Genomic DNA, 22,888 nt, shown 5'->3' on the forward strand with positions numbered 1-22,888 from the left:
AAACCAAACACATCTGGGAAGACCGTCAACTCCAAGGCTACTGTTAGTTTTTTGTGGTGAAAATCCTTTGGCTTTCATAGGAATAAAGTAATAAATGCTATTCAAAACCAAACCAAACCAGAAAACAACTATTACTTAACTTTGCAAATTCAGTCACAAATGTTTGCTGCTGCCTGGAAATGCACAGCTGGAGACTGCAATGCCACCTGGACCCTGTCCCCGCCCCAGGGCCTTTCTTCTTATCCTACACTGCTTTGGGTCCTTTGTTGTGGCAGGATTCCAGCTCATACTGTCCCAGCAGCCTGCTCCTCGCCTAGACTGGGCCCCTGAGGAAGCACTGGTCCTACTCGTTTCTGTTTGTTTAGCTGCATTTTGTTTTTGCTGTGGGGTGATGGAACCCAGAGCCTCAGACACACTAGGCAGGTGCTCCGCCCTGAACCCAAGGCCAACAAGGCTGCTCTCCAAGGTCCTTGGCATCAGTGCCCTAACCTTTCCAGCCTAGCCAATCCTGGGCCTTCAGCCTTACAGGGCTATATTGTCACCAGTGTTTCCAGCCTCGTGCTTAGAGCTTAGTGTTGCTTCTGCATAATAAATACCCATTTTTACCCTGTCTACCTGGTTGATCTCACCCATTAAAAAATTCAGTTCCGCTCCCCCAACAAAGACCTGAATTTCTTACATTGTAAACTCCTAGAGATTTTTCTTTGACAGACTTCTGTTATCCAAAGCTCTGCTTTGGGGGCAGCCTATCTGAGCCGCCCCAGCTGAGGGAAGGGAGTTCCCTGAAGACTGTGAGGCCGAGGCATCGAGTGTGTGTGAAGAATACATAAAAGACAGGCGAGCTGGGATCAAGGTGTCCTGTGAGAAGGCTTCCTGGCAGTGACAGTGGCAGAGGTGGGGCAGAGGGAGGAGGGCAGTTTGGGAACAAGGAACTTAACTTCGGGTCTAGTTTTTCCTTCAAAGCAGGACAGCTGTGGGCAAGTCATTAAAATGACTCTTTGACTCTCAGTTTTCCTACGTGGGAAATCGAGCTACAAATTCTGTGCCTGGAGAACTGTGTTGAGAACGGAATGAAGCAAAGGACAGATGTGTATAAAGAACGTAGAGAAAGGACGTTTTTCTACCCCCTTTGCACACACCACTCCTCTCACAAAGCCTTTATTGGACTTTCTAGCGGGAGACAATGGTGCTTTCGCTAGACTGAGTTTATTTATTCGCTCCTTAGTTTCCCTTTCATGGTTTCACTGCTTTTAACCTCATACAATTGCTACGGATAATGCAAAGCTCCCCCAAGGGACGATGAGCCTCCAAGTCTGAAACACTCCTAATTCATTGCTTCGCATCCATCCATGGGACCTAGCACATTAGAAGCACCCAAAGGTCATGAGCGAGCCAAACGAAGGCTATGACAGAACTCCTGGGACCCAAGGGTCTCTCTAATTTCCCTTGAGGGAAAGGGCAGTGCGTGTAGTGAATTATCAGTTTATCCTAAAACAGCAAATTCCTTTTTTTTTTTTTTTTAGTCTTTCGAGACAGGGTTTCTCTGTGGTTTTGGAGCCTGTCCTGGAACTAGCTCTTGTAGACCAGCCTGGTCTCGAACTCACAGAGATCTGCCTGCCTCTGCCTCCCAAGTGCTGGGATTAAAGGCGTGCACCACCACCACCCGGCTAACATAGCAAATTCCATGAGTATCTATGAACCGAGTAAGTGATGCTTGGCTCTCCTTTGGTCTAATGCATAGCCTGTGTATTCTGATCCTTGAGCTCCCTATAAAGGGATAAAGGCTTTTCTCAGGCGGCCCTCTGGCTTGCCACACTTCTAGAACCACACTCACTACTTTGTTAGTATTTTGCTCCCCTCACCAACTTCCCTGTTACAGGGCCTAAGATTGCCTCACCTAAACAAACCCATTCTCTGGTTTAGTTTCCTTTTGCTTGCTTTTGCCAACTGATACAAACTAGGGTTAGTGTCATCTGGGAAGCATGAACATCAGCTGAGAAAAAGCCGCTGTCAGACTGACCTATGAGAAAGCCTGTGGCATGTTTTATGGATTAATGATTGATGTGGGAAGGCGCAGGTCTCTTGTGTAGGAAATCAAGCGGGTGAGCAGCAGGCCTCTGTGATCTCTGCTTCAGTTCCTGTCCTGCTTAGCCTTGGAAGCTTTGGCTTCCCTCACAGACAAAGGGATCAGGACACGCAAGACAAATAAAGCCCTTTCTCCGCAAGCTGCTTTGTGTCAGTGTTTTCTCAGAGCAACAGAAAATCAAGCAAAAAAAAAACAAAAAACAAAAAACAAAAAAAACAAACCACCCTGACACCTAGGCCTGAGCTAGAACTCTCTACAAAAATCAGCTGCTTTGGTTTTCAGGACACCACTCTGTCAATCTATCAGCTGAAATGAATGAGGGAGCACGTGAGTAAACCGCTATTTAGAAAACACTGGAGACAGCAGCGGTTAGAGAGGGATCTAGCAGTTAGTTCACTGGGCTATCAGGGCCTAGTTCCGTGTCTATACAGTACTTACTTGATCTTTGACCTCGGGAACGAGTCTTTGCTTTCCTTTTGTTTTTGTTTCTTTACCTGCTTCTTTACCTGTAAAAGAGATATTGTAAATGGTCTTAGCCTGTTGTTAAGAAGTCTTGAACCTTAGTAATTATATCCTACATTCTAGATATATGGAGCCTTATGCTCCAATATGTGTCTTGGATGAAGGGTGTGGGGGGGGGGATAATAGGATGGAAACAATTCCAAGAAACAGATGGACATGCTATGAAGATAAGACAAATGGGGCTAGAGATGTAGCTCATATGTTCAAGACCCTGGGCTTGATCCTGAGAGTCACGTATGCGCACACACAAAAGACACAGGAACGAAGACATGGGCAGAGAATAAGAGCCACGTTGTTTGCCAGTAAAATGTAGCCGGGTTGCTTAAGCAGGCTACAAAAAGCATAGATGGGAAAGGAAGGGACCGTTTATAAGCTCATTTAAATGAAACACATTTCTGTAGGATAAAAATAGCAAAGACAAAGTTGAGAGATAAGTCCCAGTCTGGGAAAAATAAATGTCATGCATTTAACTCAAATATTAGGCAGCACATAAATAATTACAGAAATTCTAATTCAGAGTGAGAACAAGAGGTGAGAAGGTACGGACTTACAACCAAAGGGACAAGAAAGGGACATCATTCCTAGGTTACATTTTCTAGACTGTAACCCTGATTTTTATGGTAGATAAATGAAAGATGAAGGTCCATACTTGAGGGTTAACTTCAGCTACCTCTGAATTCTCTCTCAAACTTGAAAGCTAATGTCAAGTGACTTTAGCATCCCCTAGGTCTGTCTGTCTCCCTCCTGCACCTGTGTGCCTGCATCACTCTCATTGAGGCACCGGTGTTCCTTACTGGCATGCATTTGCCTACTCCACTCCTTCAGCCTGTCACGTCTGTCTTTCTTTACCTTGATTCATGCAGTCTCCTTTCCTGGAACTCCATATTCCCAGGTGGACCTTTTTAAGGCCCGCTTCATTTCTTTTTAAAGTTTACTTATTTTTAATTTATGTGTACACATATTTTGCCCCCATGTCCATAGAGGACAAAGGAGGGCACTGGATCCCCTGGAACTGGAATTACAGATGACTGTAAGCCTTCATGTGGGTGATGGGAACTGAACTGGAATCCTCTGCAAGAATAGCAAGATGCTGAGCCATCTCTCCAACCCTTGGGCCTATTTCTTTTCTTCTTAGTTTTTTGAAGGTTTTTCTGTCTAGCTGTAGTTGTCTTGGCACTAGCTCTTTAGACCAGGCTGGCCTCGAACTCACAGAGATCCATCTGTCTCTGCCTTCTGAGTATTAATAGAATTAAAGGTGTGTGCCAGCACCTCTCAGCTTAAGCCTATTTTTCTTTTCTGAAAGATTTATTTATTATGCATACAGTGTTCTTTCTGCATGTATCCATGCACACTGGAAGAGGGCACCAGATCTCATTATAGATGGTTGTGAGCCACCATGTAGTTGCTGAGAATTGAACTCAGGACCTCCGGAAGAGCAGCCAGTGTTCTTAATCTCTGAGTCATCTCTCCAGCCCCATGGGCCTATTTCTTAAAGGAGGTATTCTATTACAGGGTATTAGAATGGCCTGGTTTCCTGACTGTTCACCACACCAACCTCAGGCTGAAGCCGAGGCCCTCCAAAAAGAGTCTAGTGATCTCATTTCCAGTATCTCAAGCAAGGCGTGGCCTACAGAAGGAGGGTTTGTAATAAATGCTACCCCAACTAAACAGGCATAAACAAAACGCTGCAGGAGTACTTTGTTTTGTCTGCTAGAAAGGAAAAGGCAAGGATCGAGGAGGGTTTCGCAGAACAGGTGACGTTCGAGCTGGGTGCTAAGAAATGAGAAGGTGCAGGAAGGATGAATGGCAACAACAAAAAGCCAAGAGGTATTCGACCACGGTGGCCAGGAATAGCTTAACAAAGGATGAAATCTAGTCTAGTGTTCACTATTTTCATATGAATGTTAGCTTTGCCACGACAGGTTTTGTCTGTTTCAGAGGTATACTCTGAGTGACCAGAACGGGAGGACTGATTAGATGCTAAGTAATTCAGAGGCTGGGCCTGGTGGTTTGTGCCTTTAGTTCCCCACTCAGGAGGCAGAGGCACCTAGATCTCTGTGAGTTTGAAGCCAAGCTGTCTACGTAGTTTCAGGCCACCCGGAACCTTACAATGAAACCTTGTCTCAGGAAAACACAATGTCTTATGAATTCAGCATTTGGTCCATAATGTGAATATTTATGGGAAGTATATAGGTATAAAAGCTAAATACGGCATAAAGTAATATTCCTAAGCCTCTAGATTAGCAACCAGATTTATTTTCCTTACATGCCTTATACAGTGTCAAGTTTTATCGACGCTCAATATTTTTTCTTAGTCAATATTTGTAAAATTAGAATGCCAAACTGGAAGCATGCTTTTAATTTAAAAAACTAAAAGCTCTGCTTCAGCTGTGTTCTGACCCATGCTCTCTGCTTTCTGGTAAGTTCATTATTTTGAGATTGACACTGGATAGATGTGAGCGCACGTAGGGCACTGCCTGGCAGATAGTAGGCGCTCAATAAATGGCAGTTCTACTTGAAACGCTACTAACAGCTAAGACGATAGTCACTTTGGAGAGACTACTCGAGCTAATGCTCTAACAACAGGGATAGAAGAGTGAAGAGCAGGCTCTTCCACGCTTTCGGGGCTAGAAAGACTCTTAACTCAAGCAAACCAAGTTTCCTGCCACACCTGCCTCCGGCGTCGCTTCCGCCTCCGAACCGCCCGCTGAGGCGACGTCCCTGACAGGCGGGAAGCACGCCTGCGAGCCTCACGGGAATCTCGGAGTCGCTCCACGGTGGCGCTTGCCACAGCCTTCCCCACCCACTCCTTGGTAACCGCGACGCTGCGGCTAGCAACGTAGGCAGCAACTGGCGACCGCAGATTCTAACAAGTCCCGTCAAGCCCCGCGGCCACTCTCCGCTCTCGTCAGCCCACGAACTACGGATCCCGATGGGCGCTGCGCAGACATCACGTGGGCAGTTTCAGCCAATCGGCTTTGGACAAGTCGTAGAGGGAGGGAGACGCGGAAGGGAGACAAGATGGCGGCGGCGGCGTCGCAAGGCGGGAGAAGCGGCGGTGGCGGAGGCGGTAGTGGGGTTGGCGGCGGCCCCAGCTGTGGGACAAGCAGCAGCCGCACTGGTTTGTTGGATAAGGTGAGGATCTGGGGCCTGGAGACAGTGGAGAGCCTTGGGGATGCCCGGGAGGTGCTGAGCACGCCGTCCCATCCCCGCCCCCCTTGTCTGCGGCTTCTTGACTAGCGCTCCTCTGTAGCCCACCACCGCGCTCTTGTCATCTGCCCTCTCAGCGCATTCGCATCTCAGCCTTCTCTTTAGGTCCTCTCTTTTCCGCAAGTGTGCTGGTCCCTAACGCTGGCTGCCACCGCAGCTTTTTAAAGTTATTTATGGCTATATTTCGCCGTAAGGATCCCGTTTCTATTGTGCTAAGGGGGACACACTCTTGAAAGTGCCCATTTCAACAACGCGGAAAACTGATCTCCCCAAGAACTTAAAAGAATCTACTCGAAGTCGGTGTTCCCCAGACTTCCGCCGTCACCCTCGCGTGTTGCTATAGAGGCCAAACAGTTCCTTGGCCTTTTACTAACTAAAGTTTCTAGGCGGATTTGTTTTTCCCATGATACGTCAAATAATGAACTATTCGTATGTTGGCTTCCCTTGCTAAGCTGACAGAAAGTCTTTTTCCCCCTCTGCGTTCGCTGCCTTTCTCTTTCTTCCTCCGCTTGTCCCTTGTTGTCTGTGCCAGCTAGCTGCTTTTCCACTCTGCCTACCCAGTCATTTTTTTTTTAAAACAACAACAACAAAAACCATCTTTATCCATAAGTGCTTAAAGGAAAGGGGTGGGGCTGCTCCTGAATTGACCTTCTTGCCCTTTGCACAGCATCTTGGAAGAAACAGTTATGTGAAAAACAGGCCTAGTATTGGTTCTGCCTCTGGGTATGTGACCTGAAATATGCCTGTTCTCCCCGTGTCTGTTACTCATCTAGAAAAGTGCGGGATTTAGCCAGGGTATATCGTAAGATTCCCAGCTGATGTGATAAGTATGAGCATGCTGCTTTAATATAGTAAACCATTTTTTCTTGAAACATTTTAATTGAAAAGCTTTCTGACTCTTCTGTGCCAAGCAGATTTGTAGTGCCTAAGAAATGAATACCTGATTATGTTGAGGGCTCCGATCCAGGATTTGTGTCTCTTCCCACATAGTAGGCAACTACTCCATCATGGAGCCACTTCCCCAGTTCTGCTTGGTTCTTTTGAGGGTCGTTAGATTCAAATTAAGATAGGGTCTTGCTGTGCAGCTAAGCTGGTCTCAAACTCAGACCCTCCTGCTTCTTTCTTCTGACTACTCTCACAGTCTTAATACTTCTTAAGTAGGAATGTGTTCTGAGAATTGGTTGGTATTTTTGTTAAAATTCACCCTTTCTGTTGGGTGTGCAACTCACAGCTTATGCTGAGCCTTCCCAGGGTGACTCTGTCTCCCCTCTGCTTGGATTATCACTAGCAAACATAAACAGACATTCTGCCATGGCAGAGCTTACTACACAGTGCTCTTTGATGTCTGTCAAGGCTTGGGTTCAGGTTTCACTGCAGATTTTTGGTGTCCAAGGATGCTCAAATCATTCATAAAATGGTATAGTATTTGAATATAAGCTACATACCCTCCAGTATACTTTAAATCACCTTTAGATTATTTGAAATACTTGCTGCAAAGTAAATGCTTTGCAGACAGTTGTTATAAAGTGACAAAAAATGTTTGTGAGTTTAGGAATATAAAGGTTTTTCGTTTTTGCTTCTGTTTTTGTTTTTCCCATTGAATACTGTCTATACATTGGTTGGTCCTTGCCTGTGCAATATTGATCTAGAGAGCTGACTGTAGTATCTTTGTGTTAGGATAATTTGGCTTTTAAGTATCTCTGCTACTGGAGTAAAGTATGAAGACTGTGAAGTTACTTAACCTTAGAACCTTTTCTTTTCTTCATCTGAAACAAAGAGAGTTATATGGCAGGGTTTGGGGCAGAATCAAGACAGTGTATCTATCAGCCTCTGCACTCTGAAGTTTACTGTGTCGTGATGAAGGGAAGTAGCAAGTTTCTGTTATCAGAGTGCTCAGACTAGCCAAATAGGAAGTGGAGTATTCAAAATAAGTATATTTAAGGAAACACATGATGCATTCAAAAGGTTCTTTTTGCAGAAATTCAAATGAGGATGGTTCTTAAGATCTGAGCTAAGAGTTAGAGTCCTGGGACGAAAGGTGTCATGTCTGAGTAGAGTTCAGACATGATGTTAAGAATGAGAAGAACATATCAAGTAAGAAAGTTTTAAATTATTTATTGCATTTGATGTATTTCGGGGTGTGTGTGTGTGTTTGGGCACATGGTGTGGAGGTCAGAGAACAATTTTTGAGAATCAGTTTTATCCTGCTGTGAGGGACCCAGGGACCCCATGAGGCTTAGCGGTAAGTATCTTTATCCTTATACAGAATGTGATGGTGCTTGAGATTCTTGTAGGCTTACCAGGAGGGTCTCTAGGTAAACTAGTGATGGTAGAGTTAGACTGGAGAGGGTCACTGAAGTGCGATGGAAAGACTTTTGAGACTATATAAAGTGACTTTAGGAAAATTATTCCCGTAGTTCACAGAATTAGACATAATATGGCCATAGACTAGTGTATAGGACTTAATAGAAAGAAGGACAAGTTTGTGTTCTACAGCCCTTACGTTAGCCGAGAAAAATGCCCCCAGTCTTAGGAAGAGCTGTAGAAGATGCTGCTCAACGTGTCTAGAAAACTGACTGCTGAGGTGGGAAATCTGGACCTGTCCTGAGTGGAGCAGGTCTGTGTGAACAGTGGGGTTTTGTTCTAGGAGTGTTCAAATGAAGATGGTGCCTTTAATATAACCTCTTCAACATGATTTCTCTTCTTGCATTTTCTTTTCTCCCTTTGGGGGAGGAAAGCTTTTATTTCCACACCTGTTGTTTCACTTGCCATGAAGAGATGTGATCAAGGTGTACGAATGTGCTTCTCGATTTCTCAACACAGATGCGAGTTTAAGAGCAAAGCGGCACCTGTTTCCTGTTTCAGAAACAAGTTTGCAGATCTAATCTTCCCCCTCCGGGTCACTGCTCTAAGCTGGTTTGCCCCATGTCTGTCAGTGCCTTTTGAACTATATGGAAGCCATAAGGAATAGCTGCTTTGATGAGTGGTGGTGGCACACGCCTTTAATCCCAGCACTCGGGAGGAAGAAACAGGTAGATTTCCTTGTCTACAAAGTGAGTTCCAGGACAGCCTCCAAAGCTACAGAGAAACTGTCTTGGGGAGCGGGCGAGAATAACTGTTTCCCAATTTGTTTGGGCTATTAAAAGTTGGCCTGCTATTCACTCATTCATTCATTCATGAACTGTTATCCAAACCTTTTTAACCTCATAACCTGGATTATGACTCGTGGTTGGAGTCTGACATTAGGATACGGCTTCTATACCTTGATTACTGAGAACGTAGCTCTGGGGCCAGCCTTGCCAGCTCCTAGCTTCCTGCAGTGGAGAATCATAAGTGAAATGAATCTCAAGTGTTCATGAAAGTCATCAAGTGAACTTGTTAGGCGGGTGTAGTCAGAGGCTTCATGTATATAAGAACTTCAGAGAAACCCTGTTGGCTGCTCAGAGACTATTTGCAATTATACCAGACAGTATCTTGAAACTTAACCATCATTTTAGTTTTACAGGATTCCATAGAAAGTACATCGCCCCCATGACTGCTGGAAGTAATTCTAGAAGACAACATCCCCTCTCCCAACAAAGTTTGTCCTTAGGGTTAGAGACATCATTTAGGGGTTGATTTTTAAAATCAACTGGTATAGGGTTGGGAGGTTGGGGTGGAAATTATGTAGGCTCAGGGATCTCTTTGATAAAAAGAGGAGGGGGATTTAAATGGGATAATAGCTTACTCACACTAATAATAATAGTGATTGTGAGCTATTATGTATAGACAATTTACGTTGGTATAGATTCTTTCATATTGATACAAATTCAAATTATATTTGTTATATTGAATACGCTCCTATTTCTGTTTGCAATATCTGTACACCTAGGCAAAGTTATTTTGTCATATTGTATGCCTGCATGTTTCTACCTCTACTTAAGACATTTGTATATTGGTACATTTTAGGATATATTGATCATATTGCACTAAACATTTCTACCTCAAGATACTTTATACATACTTTACATTTTGAGGTCATTGTCCTCATTTGCTGCACAGTTGTTTAAAGATTGTTTAATATAAACTCTTAGTCTTTAAGCTATACAAATATTAAATATTATAGGTCTGCCTGGCGGTGGTGGCGCACGCCTTTAATCCCAGCACTTGGGAGGCAGAGGCAGGCGGATCTCTGGGAGTTCGAGGCCAGTCTGGTCTACAAGAGCTAGTTCCTGGACCGGCACCAACGCTACAGAGAAACCCTGTCTCGAAAAATCAAAAAAAAATATATTATAGATCTTTGATAATCTATGTTTGTCATGATTATATAACTATAATCATGTTATATTATATAACTAATATATAACTAGTCATATTATATAATCAGTTTCTTTAGAAACATAGGGATTGTATTCCGCATAGATAGGTGATCTTCAACCACTTCAAAGAACTATAGAATATGACATTTAAATAACTTAGGGTTCTGTTGACGTGAGACACGATTGCTCCTGGCAACATCAATCTATATCCATGAGAATGTTGAGCACTGAAAACACTCCACTTGGAGCTGTTTTCTCCTTGGCAAAGCTGGCCTTTGGGCAAGAAACTGCCCGTGCCTCGACCACTGACAAAATTTGCGGTGTCCGGAATGGACAAGCAGGATACGAGAAAAAAGACTGCCAAACCTTGCCAAGACAGGGTAAGATGGTTTTGAAATGTTTCCTGCCTCTTTGACTATGATCTGTCAGTTACTCTAGGCCTTAGCCAGAGTTGGTTGTTCCAGTGTTCCCAGTGAGACTTTGGGTCATTGGCCAGATAGCCGGTTGTCTCTGTCATTTATTGCACATTTTGGAAGCTGCCTGATTGTACTTCCTGCCTACTCAAGAAAAATTATCTACCTTCTCAGGTCTTGGATGAGGTTGAAGACTAGATAGTTGTAGTTACTGTCCTCTCCTGACTTAGCCAGCCATTTCTAATACAAGACTCCTTAGGATAGGATAGTTATTGAAACATTTAGCATATATTTCTTGCTTAATATTGTTTATACTGGTTGTAATTCTAATTTTTATACTTGATATCTGTTCTTATTGTATACAATAGTTTTGTATTGGGTTTGGAACTCTTATTTAGGCAAAAAGGGGAGTTGTTGGGAAACCTCCTTCAGTCAATGGCCTTTGAGATACTTGGGCATGGCCTTGGTTACCAAAAAACCATGCAGGCTCACTTGCTCGCTCTCCTCTCTCTTCTGGCTGCTGGATTCGATTCCTGTTGCCCACTCCTGCAAAGAACTGTGATCTGTGAGTCCATTCTAAATAAAGAACCCTTCATTAGACCCAATTCTGAGCTAGTGTGGGACTGTTTTATTTGCATTTGCCTACATGGGGTATTTCTGTCCTCCAAAACTCAGGCAAGGACAAGTATGCCCTGTTCCTCTGTTGATAAAAAAAAAAAAAAAAAAAGTGATTTCTAGTAACCATCATGACTCAATCATGAACATGAATAAGTTGTATGGTTATAATGTAAACTCAGAGCCATGATCTGATCCAGTTAAGCTATTAAATAATGCCAAATCAGTACTATGACTGTTTTGAAAAGATGGCAGGAGGAGCAGGAAAAATAATACGTATGTGTCAGGAGAGTTTCCCAAGATGGTGATTTGTTAGCCAAACCATAAGACTTAGCATATAGTGCTGCCTATAATAAGATCTATTACAGCACCATGGAATGCGGAGGAACCCAAGTGGTATTTAATGGCAGAGCTACAACAGATAGCACGTGCGAAGTGGTGTCTGCCAGGGAACCTCATTAGACACACAGTTCATTGGGCACCTTATGCCTAGTCTGTGCCAGATTCCTAGAAGGAAAGGTGTTTGACATGGATCACATTGTTCACAGAGCTTAGACACAGGGAACTACTTTCAGCAGTTAGGGGATGTTTTATATAGTGCAGGGAACTGTGTATCAGCCAAGTTGCCAGATAGCAGGGTGGTAGTTCTGAGGGAACTTAGCTTAGTTCCTTCCCATGTGCTGCCTTTAATTATAGTTTATCCAGTGAGGTCCCATGTGAAACAAACTTGCCTTTGCCTTGTTTTAATGTGGGGTTCTTCTCTATGCTATGAATATGTTTTATTACCATTGGTTAATAAAGAAGCTGCTTCAGCCTGTAGCAGGGCAGAATATAGCCAAGCTGGAAGAGATAAGAGAGAGTAGGTGCAGTCAGAGAGATGCCATGTAGCTGCCCCCAAAGCAAGAGGTAACAAACCACGAGCCTTGTGGCCAAGTACAAAATAATAAAAATGGGTTAATTTAAGATGTAAGAGTTAGTTAATAAAGAAGCCTGAGCTAATAGGCCAAATATTGTAATTAATATAGTTTCTGTGTGATTATGTGGGTCTGGGCGGCTGGGAAATGAAAGAGCAGTTTCTGCTTACATTGTATCTCTGTGTATATGTTCACATACACGTATGTAGGTGCATGTGTGTGTGTGTGGAGGCCAGAAGCTTCCTCAGTCGATTGCTACCTTTTTGTTTCTGAGACAGAGTCTTTTTATGGAGCCTTGGCTGACCTGGTACTGTGTAAGGCAGACTGGCCTCTGCCTCGGAACACTGAGATTAAAGGCATTGCTACCATGCCTGGCTCCACCTTTTATTTGAGACAGGATCTTTTATTGAATTCAGAGCTCACTGATCTCCCTAGCTTCTGCTTTGTCTTTTTATTCCTTTTTATTGTTCCTCATACTTAGTGTTAAGAAGACCAGAGGGAGGGGACGATACGTGGATATAATAGGGAGGGTGTGATTTGCATGCATTTTAGATGAGCGACTTCTGAGAATGATGGGAAATGGCAACCAGATGGGAATAGGAACCTAATGTCAGCCCTGCTTGTTTAGATCTTTCTCCATGCTGTAGCAAAGAGAGCTCAGGGTTTTCATGTGTACAAAGTAGAATGGTGCATCCTTTTCTTCAGAAACCAAATTAGTCATGGTTTGTATAATTCACTGGAAATTTTCCCTACTGAAGTTTCTCGAGCTGGGCATTGGGGTTAGTCAGCATGTTAACACTGCTTCTGCACATTATCCGTGGAAACCGCTGGGAGATTGTACGGCCGAGCTTCATCCCTGGACTCTGCTACCCTCAGTGATGGGGGGGGGGGGGGGTCTGTGAGAATAAGTTCTTTCTCTCTTGAAGTGATAAAACTTCACTATTTCACAGATAATCCAAATCTTGTAGGCTTAACTTGACAAATCCTTTGAGGTTATTAAAGGAATACTGACTGAATGCATATGAGCTGCACTCATCTGTGGTAAAATGGGGTAGGATATATGAGTTGACATAGCACATGCACTGTTCTGGTTCTAGGCTGTAGGATTTGCGTTTTCTGCATGGAAACTTGCACCATCCATATGAGAACCTGACTGTGGTGCCTAGTCTCCATACCATCAGAAGACGAGAGTTCTCAAGGAAGTAGCGCATTCTGCTTTGTAAGGTGCCACAGTTTTGATGCCCAGTTTTTCCGGTTTTTTTTTTTTTCAGTGGAAGATTGATGATAAGCCTGTAAAAATTGATAAGTGGGATGGATCAGCTGTGAAAAACTCTTTGGATGATTCCGCCAAAAAGGTACATTTTTCAAGAATGTGCATGAGCGTGTTTTTAGCCTGTGGACATGTCTCCTCTCAGATCTCAAAGTGAGAAAATGAGCCAGGAAAGGGCTTCTGAAATTATCACAGAATAAATAGGAGGAAGTGTTTTTTAACATCAGTGTTGGGGTGTCAAGAAAATTGGTAATTCATTGTTTCGAGATTAATTAGTTCAGAGCACAGAGCTTGGGAAGGTAGAACTTCCATCTAGGGAGAGTCCGTAAGGTACTGCCAGGCGCACTTGGGATGCAGAGGCAGGTAGATCTTTGTGAGTTTGAGGCCAGCCTGATCTACAGAACTAGTTCCAGGGTAGCCAAGATAGCCAAGGCTACATAAAGAAACTTGTTTTTGCCTCCCCCCAAAAAAGGCCCAAACCTTTTCTCTGGGATTCTTTGTTAGAGTGGTAAGATGCCAGCTGAAGAGAACACTCGTTCATTCCTGCATGTCATAACATGACCAAGCCACAGCAAGGCCGCGTCACTGTTACCTTCCCTCCTGCTTCTCTCTAGGTACTCCTGGAGAAGTACAAGTACGTGGAGAACTTTGGTCTAATTGATGGGCGCCTCACCATCTGCACCATCTCCTGCTTCTTTGCCATAGTGGCTTTGATTTGGGATTACATGCACCCCTTTCCAGAGTCCAAGCCAGTTTTGGCTTTATGCGTAATATCATATCCTTTTTTCATGCTCAGGTTTGCTTTTTAATAACAATTCAAAAATGCCTGCCATTAGATTAGCCTTGCTTCGCATAGAAGCTTTGATTTTTAGGGCTTGCTGATGTTAGAATTAACATTAAAAGCTGCGCATATAAACTCCTGCTATAGCATTGATATTCTGTATTTAATAAGGTTATTTTATCTGTAACATACGTAGTTATTAACTAATAGAACTAGAGCACACATGCACAATGTTAATGAGATCCAGCTCTTTTAACTCGTTGGATTTTTTTCCATCAGACTGGGTTGCTTTAAGCCGTTTATTCCAGACTATTAATAGAAAAGCTTGGGCTTTTAGAAGTTTGAATTTGTTTCCTATTTTTTCTTTGAAGCTGAAGAGCTGGCTGGGGAGGTCCTGAGCATGAGGTGTGGATTTGACCTGTGTTTCAGTGAGATTAAGGACTCCTTCCGGGTCTACACAATATGGGTTTGAAATCCAAGGTGTTTGTGACCTTGTGCTCAGAGGGAAAAAAATGTAAGTAATACACATTCAGAATTGCCAGAATGAGTGGGGCTCTGGATGTGGTCGCTATGCTTGTAATTCCAGCTCCCAGGACGAATCAGGATGATCACGAATGTCGAGCCAGCTAGGGCTACCTGGCAAAACCTCATATCCCCATTTAAAAACTGGAAAAAAGAGTTCTGGGAAGATGGCCCAGTTGTTAAAGTATTTGTTACACAAGCACGAAGACTTGAGCTTGGAACCCCAGTACCCACTTAAAAGCTGGACACAGCACATAGGCTTGTGATCCCAGTGCTGAGGAGATGGGGATGGGATCCCAGGGCCGTCTGGCCAGCCAGTCTCTCTGAATCTGAGCTCCAGGTTGGTTCACTATTTAACTTTCATAATTTATAACTTAAAAATGATATAATGGATTTTTTTTTTTTTTTTTTTTTTTTGGTCCATCAAAACGCCTCTTTAGGTGAAGGTATTTGCTGTCCGGTTGATGATGTGAGTTCAGTCCCTGGAACCCAGAGTGAGAGACTGACCCTGCAGGTTGTCCTTTCACTTCCACACCTGTGCCTTGACATACTTTGTGCACACATTTCCCCAGATAAATAAGTATAAAATTAAAAAATTATAGCTATATATCCTCATTAGTATGTAGAACATTAGTATGTAAAAAAATACATCTTACAGGCTACCTTCACAAAGCTGGAGAGGTAGTGCCATAGTCAGAGTTTGATTCCCGGAACCCACGTCATCTAACTCCAGCTCCAGGGGACCTGACACGTTCTTCTGGCTCCTTCAGGCACCCGTGTGTGCACACACATGTGCACACACACACACACAATTTTAAAAATAAAATGAATCCACTTTCAGAGGCAGTTAGTAAGCCATCTTAATAAAGCACCCATTAAAAATAGTACTATACAAATAGACAGTTCCTGGTCTTGGCAACAAGTAACCTTTGACTCCTCAATAATCAGATTAGTTATCCTAGTTAGAAATTCTCACTGTTGATGCAATAATCAGATTAGTTATCCTAGTTAGAAATTCTCACTGCTGATGCAATCTCAAAGAACACACCTTAAGTTCTAGAGACAGGGACAGCAGCCACATCACAGTCTCCAAAAGAACTGCTTGGACAGTATTCTGTTTAAAGCAGAGCTTGATCCTAAGGTCATGTTTCATATACAGTACCTTGTGCTAATGGCTATGTATAGAAGCATGATCCTAAGGTCATGTTTTATATACAGTGCTCATGACCACCGCTGTAAGTAAGGACCGTGTGCTAATGGCTATGTATAGAAGCCCCTGTTTCGTTTGTCTGAGACAGGTCTCAGTAGATCGACCTTAACTTGCAGTAGTCCTGACTCAGCCTTCCAAGTGTGGAAGTTATAGGTGTGCCCCACCACGCTTACCTTCACGCCTTTCTAAAAGCTCAGTATTCTGACCATTTAGAGGTGAGCATATGTGGGGAAGAAATTAATTTAGTAAATGCTGATGTGCAAACCCAGTACTGTCTTAACTCAGAGTCCTTATCCTCCTTATACTCCCTGCCTCTCTAGTTCATAAGATTTAAATGACACTCCACACACGTTAGTGGTTGAATATAAAATCAGCACTGTCAAGCTGTGTAGTAATGTGTCTGCATGTACATCTCACAGTAGACTAAATCTGAAGTCACTTTGTCATTGGCTGAATAGTCACATGGAGAATATAGTTTTTATTTTTGTATTTTATGTTTATGGGTATTTTGCCTGCATGTGAGTCTGTGTTAGATCTGGAGCCGGAGCTATAGAATGTACTGAACTGCCATATGGGTGATAGGATTCAGCCTAGGTTCCCTGCAAGAGCAGCCAGTATTCCGAATTGCTGAGCCATCTCTCCCACCGCTGATATGTTTTTAAGTAGAGAAATAAGCACAGGTGATAATGAAGTTTTGAGAAACTAGGGTAACAGGACGTTCTTAGACCCGTTGTCCTTCAGTGTAAAAGATAGAAAGCCTGTTTGTCCTGTACCGTTTCTCTCCATTTTGAGACAGCTAGAGAACGAACCAGAGGAAGTCGTGTTTCTTCTGGATATTAAATACAAGGGTTAAAGGGAAATAATTAAAATTTCAGTGATACACTAGTAACTTACTTAAGGCTATCAAGAAAATTTTTGTGGCTCTCGTGTGTCATTTGTTGTTACTGTTGTGTTTGCATATTTGTATATTTTCCCCTTAACGTCAATTGAACCTATTTTGTGATGATGGGAATTCTGACCATTTATACCTCATATAAGGAGAAGAGCATCTTTCTTGTGGCCCACAGAAAAGACCCTACAGGAATGGATCCTGATGATATTTGGCAGTTGTCCTCCAGCCTCAAAAGGTAACTGCCATCCTTGGTCCCTAGAGATTCTGGACTCCTGGTGTTGGGTTTGCCCTGGATTTACAGTGTCCTAGTCTGTGCTTGTTCTATGCCAGTCACAGTGCTAGTCAGTCATGTAAGATGGGGGTGAATGAGCTAGCAGTCAGTGCTAGTCATGTAAGGTGGGGGTGAATGAGCTAGCAGTCAGCGCTAGTCATGTAAGGTGGGGGTGAATGAGCTAGCAGTCAGTGCTAGTCATGTAAGGTGGGGTGAATAAGCTAGCAGTCAGTGCTAGTCATGTAGAATGGGGGTGGATGAGCTAGCAGGTTTTTTCTAGCACTGCAGTTCTGAGATTTCTCTATCATAGAAGATACTCTCAGGATATACTTTGTCTTTTTCCTTGTGCCCAGTTAACAAAGGTCAGAGGTTGGGTTGGAGGAATGGCTCAGAGGTTAAAATCCTTACCGCTCTTCTAGAGGACCAGGTTTGGTTCCTAGCACCCATGCAGCAGCTTACAGCCAGATGTAACTTGAGTTCCAGGGGATCCAGCATCCTCTTCTGTTTTTTCTGTCCTCCTGCATGCATTTTATACACATAAACTCATGCAGGTGAATACATAGACATATTAAATAAGTGAATATTTTTTAAAAGATCAGAGATGTGAGGTTGGTTATCTTTAAGGAGTCTCCATTCAGTAGGGTAGTCCCTGATTCAGCATTGTTAAGCTTATCCCCACCTTTCAAAAACACTTGATTGAGGTGTGTTACTGCTTGAGTTCCTGTTTATTTTTTAATTGATTTTTAAAGTTAGCGTATGAAGTGGTGCGTTTGGGGGCATTTTCATATGTCTGCTCTCACTGGTCCTCCTCCCTCTTCTCTGCTGGTTCCCTTCCTTCCCCTTTAGTGCCCTCTTCCGCTGTTTGGTATTTTATTACTGTCGTCCCTGGCCCCGAGAGCTCTTCAGTTTTCTAGTCTGTTGGTGTTTGATTTGTTCTCTTTGTCCTGATGCTTAGGTTCGATGACAAATATACCCTGAAGTTGACCTTCATCAGCGGGAGGACAAAGCAGCAGCGGGAAGCTGAGTTCACCAAGTCCATTGCTAAGTTCTTTGATCACAGTGGGACACTGGTCATGGATGCATATGAACCTGAAATATCTAGGCTCCATGATAGTCTTGCCACAGAAAGAAAAATAAAATAGCCAATTCTAAAAGCTGTCTTTTGCTGGATCATACAGTTACTGATGGGTAGGAAAGAAACAGAAAGTCTAAACTTGGTCAAGTTTGAAATGTTAAAGATGCCCCTGTGTAGCCCATGCTGGATAAATCGAATATCCTCGCACAGATATGCAAAGCTGTATCTTTGATGGCGAGCTGTAGCCCCCTTGGTCTGCTGGATCGTTGTTGTCTTCCTTAAGAAACATTTTTGTAAAGCTGAGCATTCTTTTCCTTTTTACTTAATAGTACTTTATTTGGCATAGCTTCGTGCCACCACTAACCCACTGGGCCGTGGTGTTCACCTACAATTCCAGTACTTGAAAGGCTGAGGAAGGGGGATTGAGATTGAGGCCCTTCTGGACTGTAGAGCCAGGCCTTGTCTTGGGAAGTGGGTGTTGTTAACTTGTTGCTGACTTTGTGTTAATCCCTGCTTCAGCAACTGTTTCCTTCAGTCCAGGATACAACTTCTTATGTATGACAGCTTTCCTGTATACACCATTTTTGTGGGTGTGTATATATATTTGACTTGGGAAGAATTATTTTAAAAAAATACAAAATATTTTAATTTGTTTAAAATAGACTTGCCTATTACATTTTGTGCTCTTAACCAATTAAAGAAGCCAGTGGCATTTTTAGTTTTATATTCTCTGTTTTCCACTAGTATGTTTCTGTCAATTTGTTTGTGCCCTTTATTAACTGCAATTTTCTAAAATTTTTTTCAATAAATGAAAGAAGATGTGAAACATGGAGTCCTAGTCATGAAAGAAAAAAACAGCACAGCAAGTGCTTTACTGCTCGTGGTGGGCTCCCTGCTAGGCCACTCACTACTGTCGGGAGGCCTGCGAACCTGGGGCCAGGGACTCTGTTCCAGTGATGCTGATGCTCACTTCAGTCCTAAGAGGCAGGCACTGTTTCCCTTTCTTTACACATGAGGAAGCTAAGACACAGAAGTTAACAGTTTGCCACACAGATGGATCTAGAACAAGAACTTAAATCTTGGTAATCTGGCTCCAGAGGTTATGTTCCTTCACAGACAAAACAACAGTATTTTTTTTCCCCAACATTTTCCCAACCAGGACAGACAACTGGGCACTTGACCAGGTCTTATGACCTTTAGGAATATTGCCCCTCTAGACTTCTGGGATTATAATTCTAAGTCTAGTACCCAAAACTATGTTCACCTTATATGAAAGCACCTGCTGAACACTGGCCATGTTGTCCCTTCTAGCAATACCCAACCAAGTGAGACAAGACTGGCATGTATAATGTATATGCTCTTTCCTAAAAGCCTATCGTAAGTCAAAGCTTACCAAAGCTTGAACTTCTAATCTGCCCCCGGCCCCTCCTGGAATGTAACAATTCAGGGAGGTGGCTCACTTAGTAAAGTGCTTGTCACACAAGCATAAGAGCCCGAGTTTGGCCCGTAGAATGGATGTATAAAGAAGCCAGGTGTGGTGGTACATTTGTAATCCCAGTAAAGTGTTCAAATAAACCCACTTAGAGACTTGGACTGCAGGGATCTCTTACAGTTTTCTCCGTGCCTCAAGCCATTTTAAGTAGTTCAGATGCATTGAAGAAGCAGTTACCAGCCCAGCCAGTATGTGGGCTGCCAGCACTCCTGCACTGATGGCGTTCCTCGTAGATAATTGTCAGTCACATGACCCAGAAATACTCTGCAGGCTCCAGCTTCACAGCTGGCACTCTGTAAGACTGCAGAGTACCTCCTGAGAGCTAGCCTCACGCCACGGCCTGTTTGGGATGCCACTGGGCCGTGGACCTATGGTGCCCTTTCCTCCTGGAAACCCAGAAGCCTATCGCATCCTCCTGTCTTTCACCTGTCTCTAAACTTAAATCTTCTCAAGCAGAAAGAACCAGTAAAGAGGGGAAAGGTCATTATTTACAAATTTCTGCTGCCAATACTTATTCATATGTATCCCAGAGACAGCGCATTTGCTTTGGAACTTCAGGGAATGGAAGAAGGCACAAGATCTCTCTCTGATTCACTCAGCCTGTGAATACCAAAAAGCAGTAACTGCTTTGCTCTCTACTCTCACTAACCTGACTGAGCCCAAGCCAGAGACTACAGGGCAAACCACTAGTCTTAGAGTCAGACTGAGTTTTACAGAGTAACCCTGCCCTCGGTGACCACATCCCCTGTTACCAAGGGTGCACATGCTTGGTTCTCTTCTGAAAGCCTGATTATAATGCTGGATGTGGTGATGCACATCAGAAATCCCAGCACAGGGAGACAGGCAGGAAGATGGCTACAGTTGAGTCCAGCCTAGTCTACCTACCTAGCTCGTTACAGGTCAGCCAGGGCTACATGGTGAAACCCTGGGCCTGATATTCCGGTGGTGTCTGTGACCCCCTTTCTCAGAATATTTTGAGTTCCTGTGTAGTTGCCGGTAAAGTATTCCGGAGGTGGTTGTAGAGTCTGAGCAGTGAGAAGTACTTGGAGAAACAAGAACAAACCAAACCCCAAATCAGTAGATGAGAAGAAATAATTAAGACCAGGCTAGAAAACAATTAGGACAATTAGAAAACAATTTTTTAAAAAATCAGAAAAGGTAGACAGCGGCATAGATAGCAAAGAAATTTTAAAAAGTCATTAGGCTATACCTTAAAAATTTATATGACTTATATAGATATAGATGGCTTATCAAAATTCAACCAAGAAGAGATGAGCCATTTGAAGAGATCCATAACAAGCAATTGAGACTGAAGCAGTAACAAAATATTTCTCAACTGGAAAAATTCAATCCCACAATGAGTTCTCTACTTAAGTTTTCAGATGAAAATCTAAACCAGTGCTTCTACCAGTTCATGCTAAAGGAAAGGAACGCATGCTTTCAAACTCCTCTTATGAAACCGTATTATTCTGATAATCCAGTTTAAAGGCACAACAAAAAGTATAAGTCAATCTTCCTGATGAATACCCATGCAAAAATTAACTTAAAAAATTGCAAACCAAATTCAAGAACATGTCTACAGGTTGTTCACTTCAGTCCAGCTGCAGGAACGGTCCAACATGCAAACCAGTGTAAGAATTCAAGGACAGAAATCACAGCATCATCTCAGTTGGTGAACAGTCGTGACTCCTGAAACTTACTCTAGACTAGGCTGGCCTCGAACTCACAGAGATCCACCTGCCTCTGCCTCCCAAGTGCTGGGATTAAAGGCATCCATCACCACCGCCTGGCAAAATGCAACATTCTTTCATGATGGAAATCCCAAAGAGACTAGGAAAAGAAGAACCATTTATCCGAATATAATATAGGCTCTATATGACAAACCTATATTCACTATTACACCGAATGGAGAACACTGCATTTCTACTAAAATTAGCAACAGCAAGTACGGTTTTTTTCTCTACACTGTGGGATATATTGCTTGAAATCTTAGCTAAAGCAACAAGATAAAAGGGATAAAAATAGGAAGGGAAGAAGCAGATGATAAGATTTCATACATAGAAGAACCAAAGACAACCAGAAAACAGCTCTGCTAAACACATTCAGCGAAATAGTGGGATGCAAAATTACCATATAAAAATCTTAAAAAGCATTGAGAAGAAACATATTGAGAAAGAAATCAGGGAAACAATCCCATTTATGCCCCCACACACACCCAAAGCCCTTGGAATAAAAGAAGTGAAAGACCTTTAAAACAAAGATTTCAAAACACTGAAGAAATTTAAGCCCACCTATGCTTGCAGATTGTAACAATGAATGTTGTAAAATGGTTCTATAAGATTCAGTGCAGACCCCACCAAAAGTCAATATCACTTTCACAGGAGAAAAAGGAATCCTAAAATCTATGCAGAAACTTAAAATACCTTGGATAATCAAAGCAGCGTTGAGCAAAAAAGAGAAAGACTGATTTCAAGTTAAGACTTTAGAGCTATAGGAACAGAAACAGCACAATATTGGCACAAAAACCCACAGAGCAATAAAACAGAAGACCTGATGCTAGCTCTTGCAACTACGGCTACCTTATACGAATAAAATGTCAAAAACGCATGCTGGAGCAAAGTGCATTTTCAGCAAATGATGCTGGGAACACCGCATGTAGAAGAATGAAAAAGTTGACCTCACTCGATAGAGCACAGGAAAGGACTTTCTGAATAGCATCTAATCAGGAAGCAATGCCAACTACTGATGAAAAGGAAAGGATGAAACTAATTTAAAAGCGGTAGAGGCAATAGTATGAAGAGACAGCCCCCAAAGTGAAATAGTCTTTGCTAGCTATATTTCTAACAGGGCTGATATCTAGAGAGAACTAAAAAAATAAATAAATAAATGTTCTGGTTTCCTTACTGTTGCTGTGGAAAAAAAACAAAACAAAACATTCTAACCAAAAGCAACTTAAGGGAGAAAAGTTTGTTTCTACTTATAGGTTATAGCACATCAGAGGGAAATCTGGGCAGACTTGAACTCATCGGAGTGCCACTTGCTGGCCGGCCCCCAGTCTTATGCTTAGCTAAGTCCTTATATAGCCCAGGACCACAGTCTAGTGACGGTACCCCCCACAGTGTGCAGGGTCCTCTACAGACAAACCCACAGGTTAATTTGATCTAGGTGATTCCTCAATTGCTTTCTTTAATGACTCTAAGCTATGTGATGTTGACAAAGCCAACTACAAGAAATTAACCACGCAACCAATCAAAAAAAGGAATAATGAGTAATTCTCAGAAGATGGAATCTAAAACAGCCAATAGACATACAAAAAC

At 42.8% G+C, this 22,888-nt stretch overlaps 2 protein-coding genes across 2 annotated transcripts in view; one reads left to right on the top strand and one right to left on the bottom strand.

Annotated features, from left to right (window-relative positions):
• The window catches only part of LOC121453475 (X-ray radiation resistance-associated protein 1-like), a 69,557-nt gene extending 64,053 nt beyond the window's left edge, over window positions 1–5,504 (bottom strand). The window contains exons 1-2 of the mRNA XM_041660286.1: window positions 5,280–5,504; window positions 2,525–2,592 (exon numbers count right to left, since the gene is read on the bottom strand). The gene's annotated coding sequence lies outside the window, so the exon portion shown is untranslated. The remainder of the gene's footprint in view (window positions 1–2,524; window positions 2,593–5,279) is intronic.
• An 83-nt stretch (window positions 5,505–5,587) lies between these two features.
• Window positions 5,588–18,803, top strand: LOC121448108 (signal peptidase complex subunit 2). The gene is made up of 5 exons (XM_041651820.1): window positions 5,588–5,743; window positions 13,330–13,413; window positions 13,943–14,103; window positions 16,834–16,968; window positions 17,960–18,803. The coding sequence occupies exons 1-5, from the start codon at window positions 5,630–5,632 to the stop codon at window positions 18,144–18,146; spliced, it is 681 nt and encodes a 226-aa protein (XP_041507754.1). The 5' UTR covers window positions 5,588–5,629; the 3' UTR covers window positions 18,147–18,803.
• Window positions 18,804–22,888: the final 4,085 nt, after the last annotated feature.

This window comes from Microtus oregoni, unplaced genomic scaffold (assembly GCF_018167655.1).
Source record: "Microtus oregoni isolate MIOR12 unplaced genomic scaffold, Mior012 000000F_ref0000247, whole genome shotgun sequence".
Classification (NCBI taxonomy): domain Eukaryota; kingdom Metazoa; phylum Chordata; class Mammalia; order Rodentia; family Cricetidae; genus Microtus; species Microtus oregoni.

Excerpts from the sequence above, each read along its gene's own strand:
- LOC121448108 (XM_041651820.1), top strand. The coding sequence starts at position 5,630 with ATGGCGGCGGCGGCGTCGCAAGGCGGGAGAAGCGGCGGTGGCGGAGGC. Across the intron at positions 5,744-13,329 it reads GCACTGGTTTGTTGGATAAG|TGGAAGATTGATGATAAGCC; the intron begins GTGAGGATCTGG and ends TTTTTTTTTCAG. Across the intron at positions 13,414-13,942 it reads TGGATGATTCCGCCAAAAAG|GTACTCCTGGAGAAGTACAA; the intron begins GTACATTTTTCA and ends GCTTCTCTCTAG.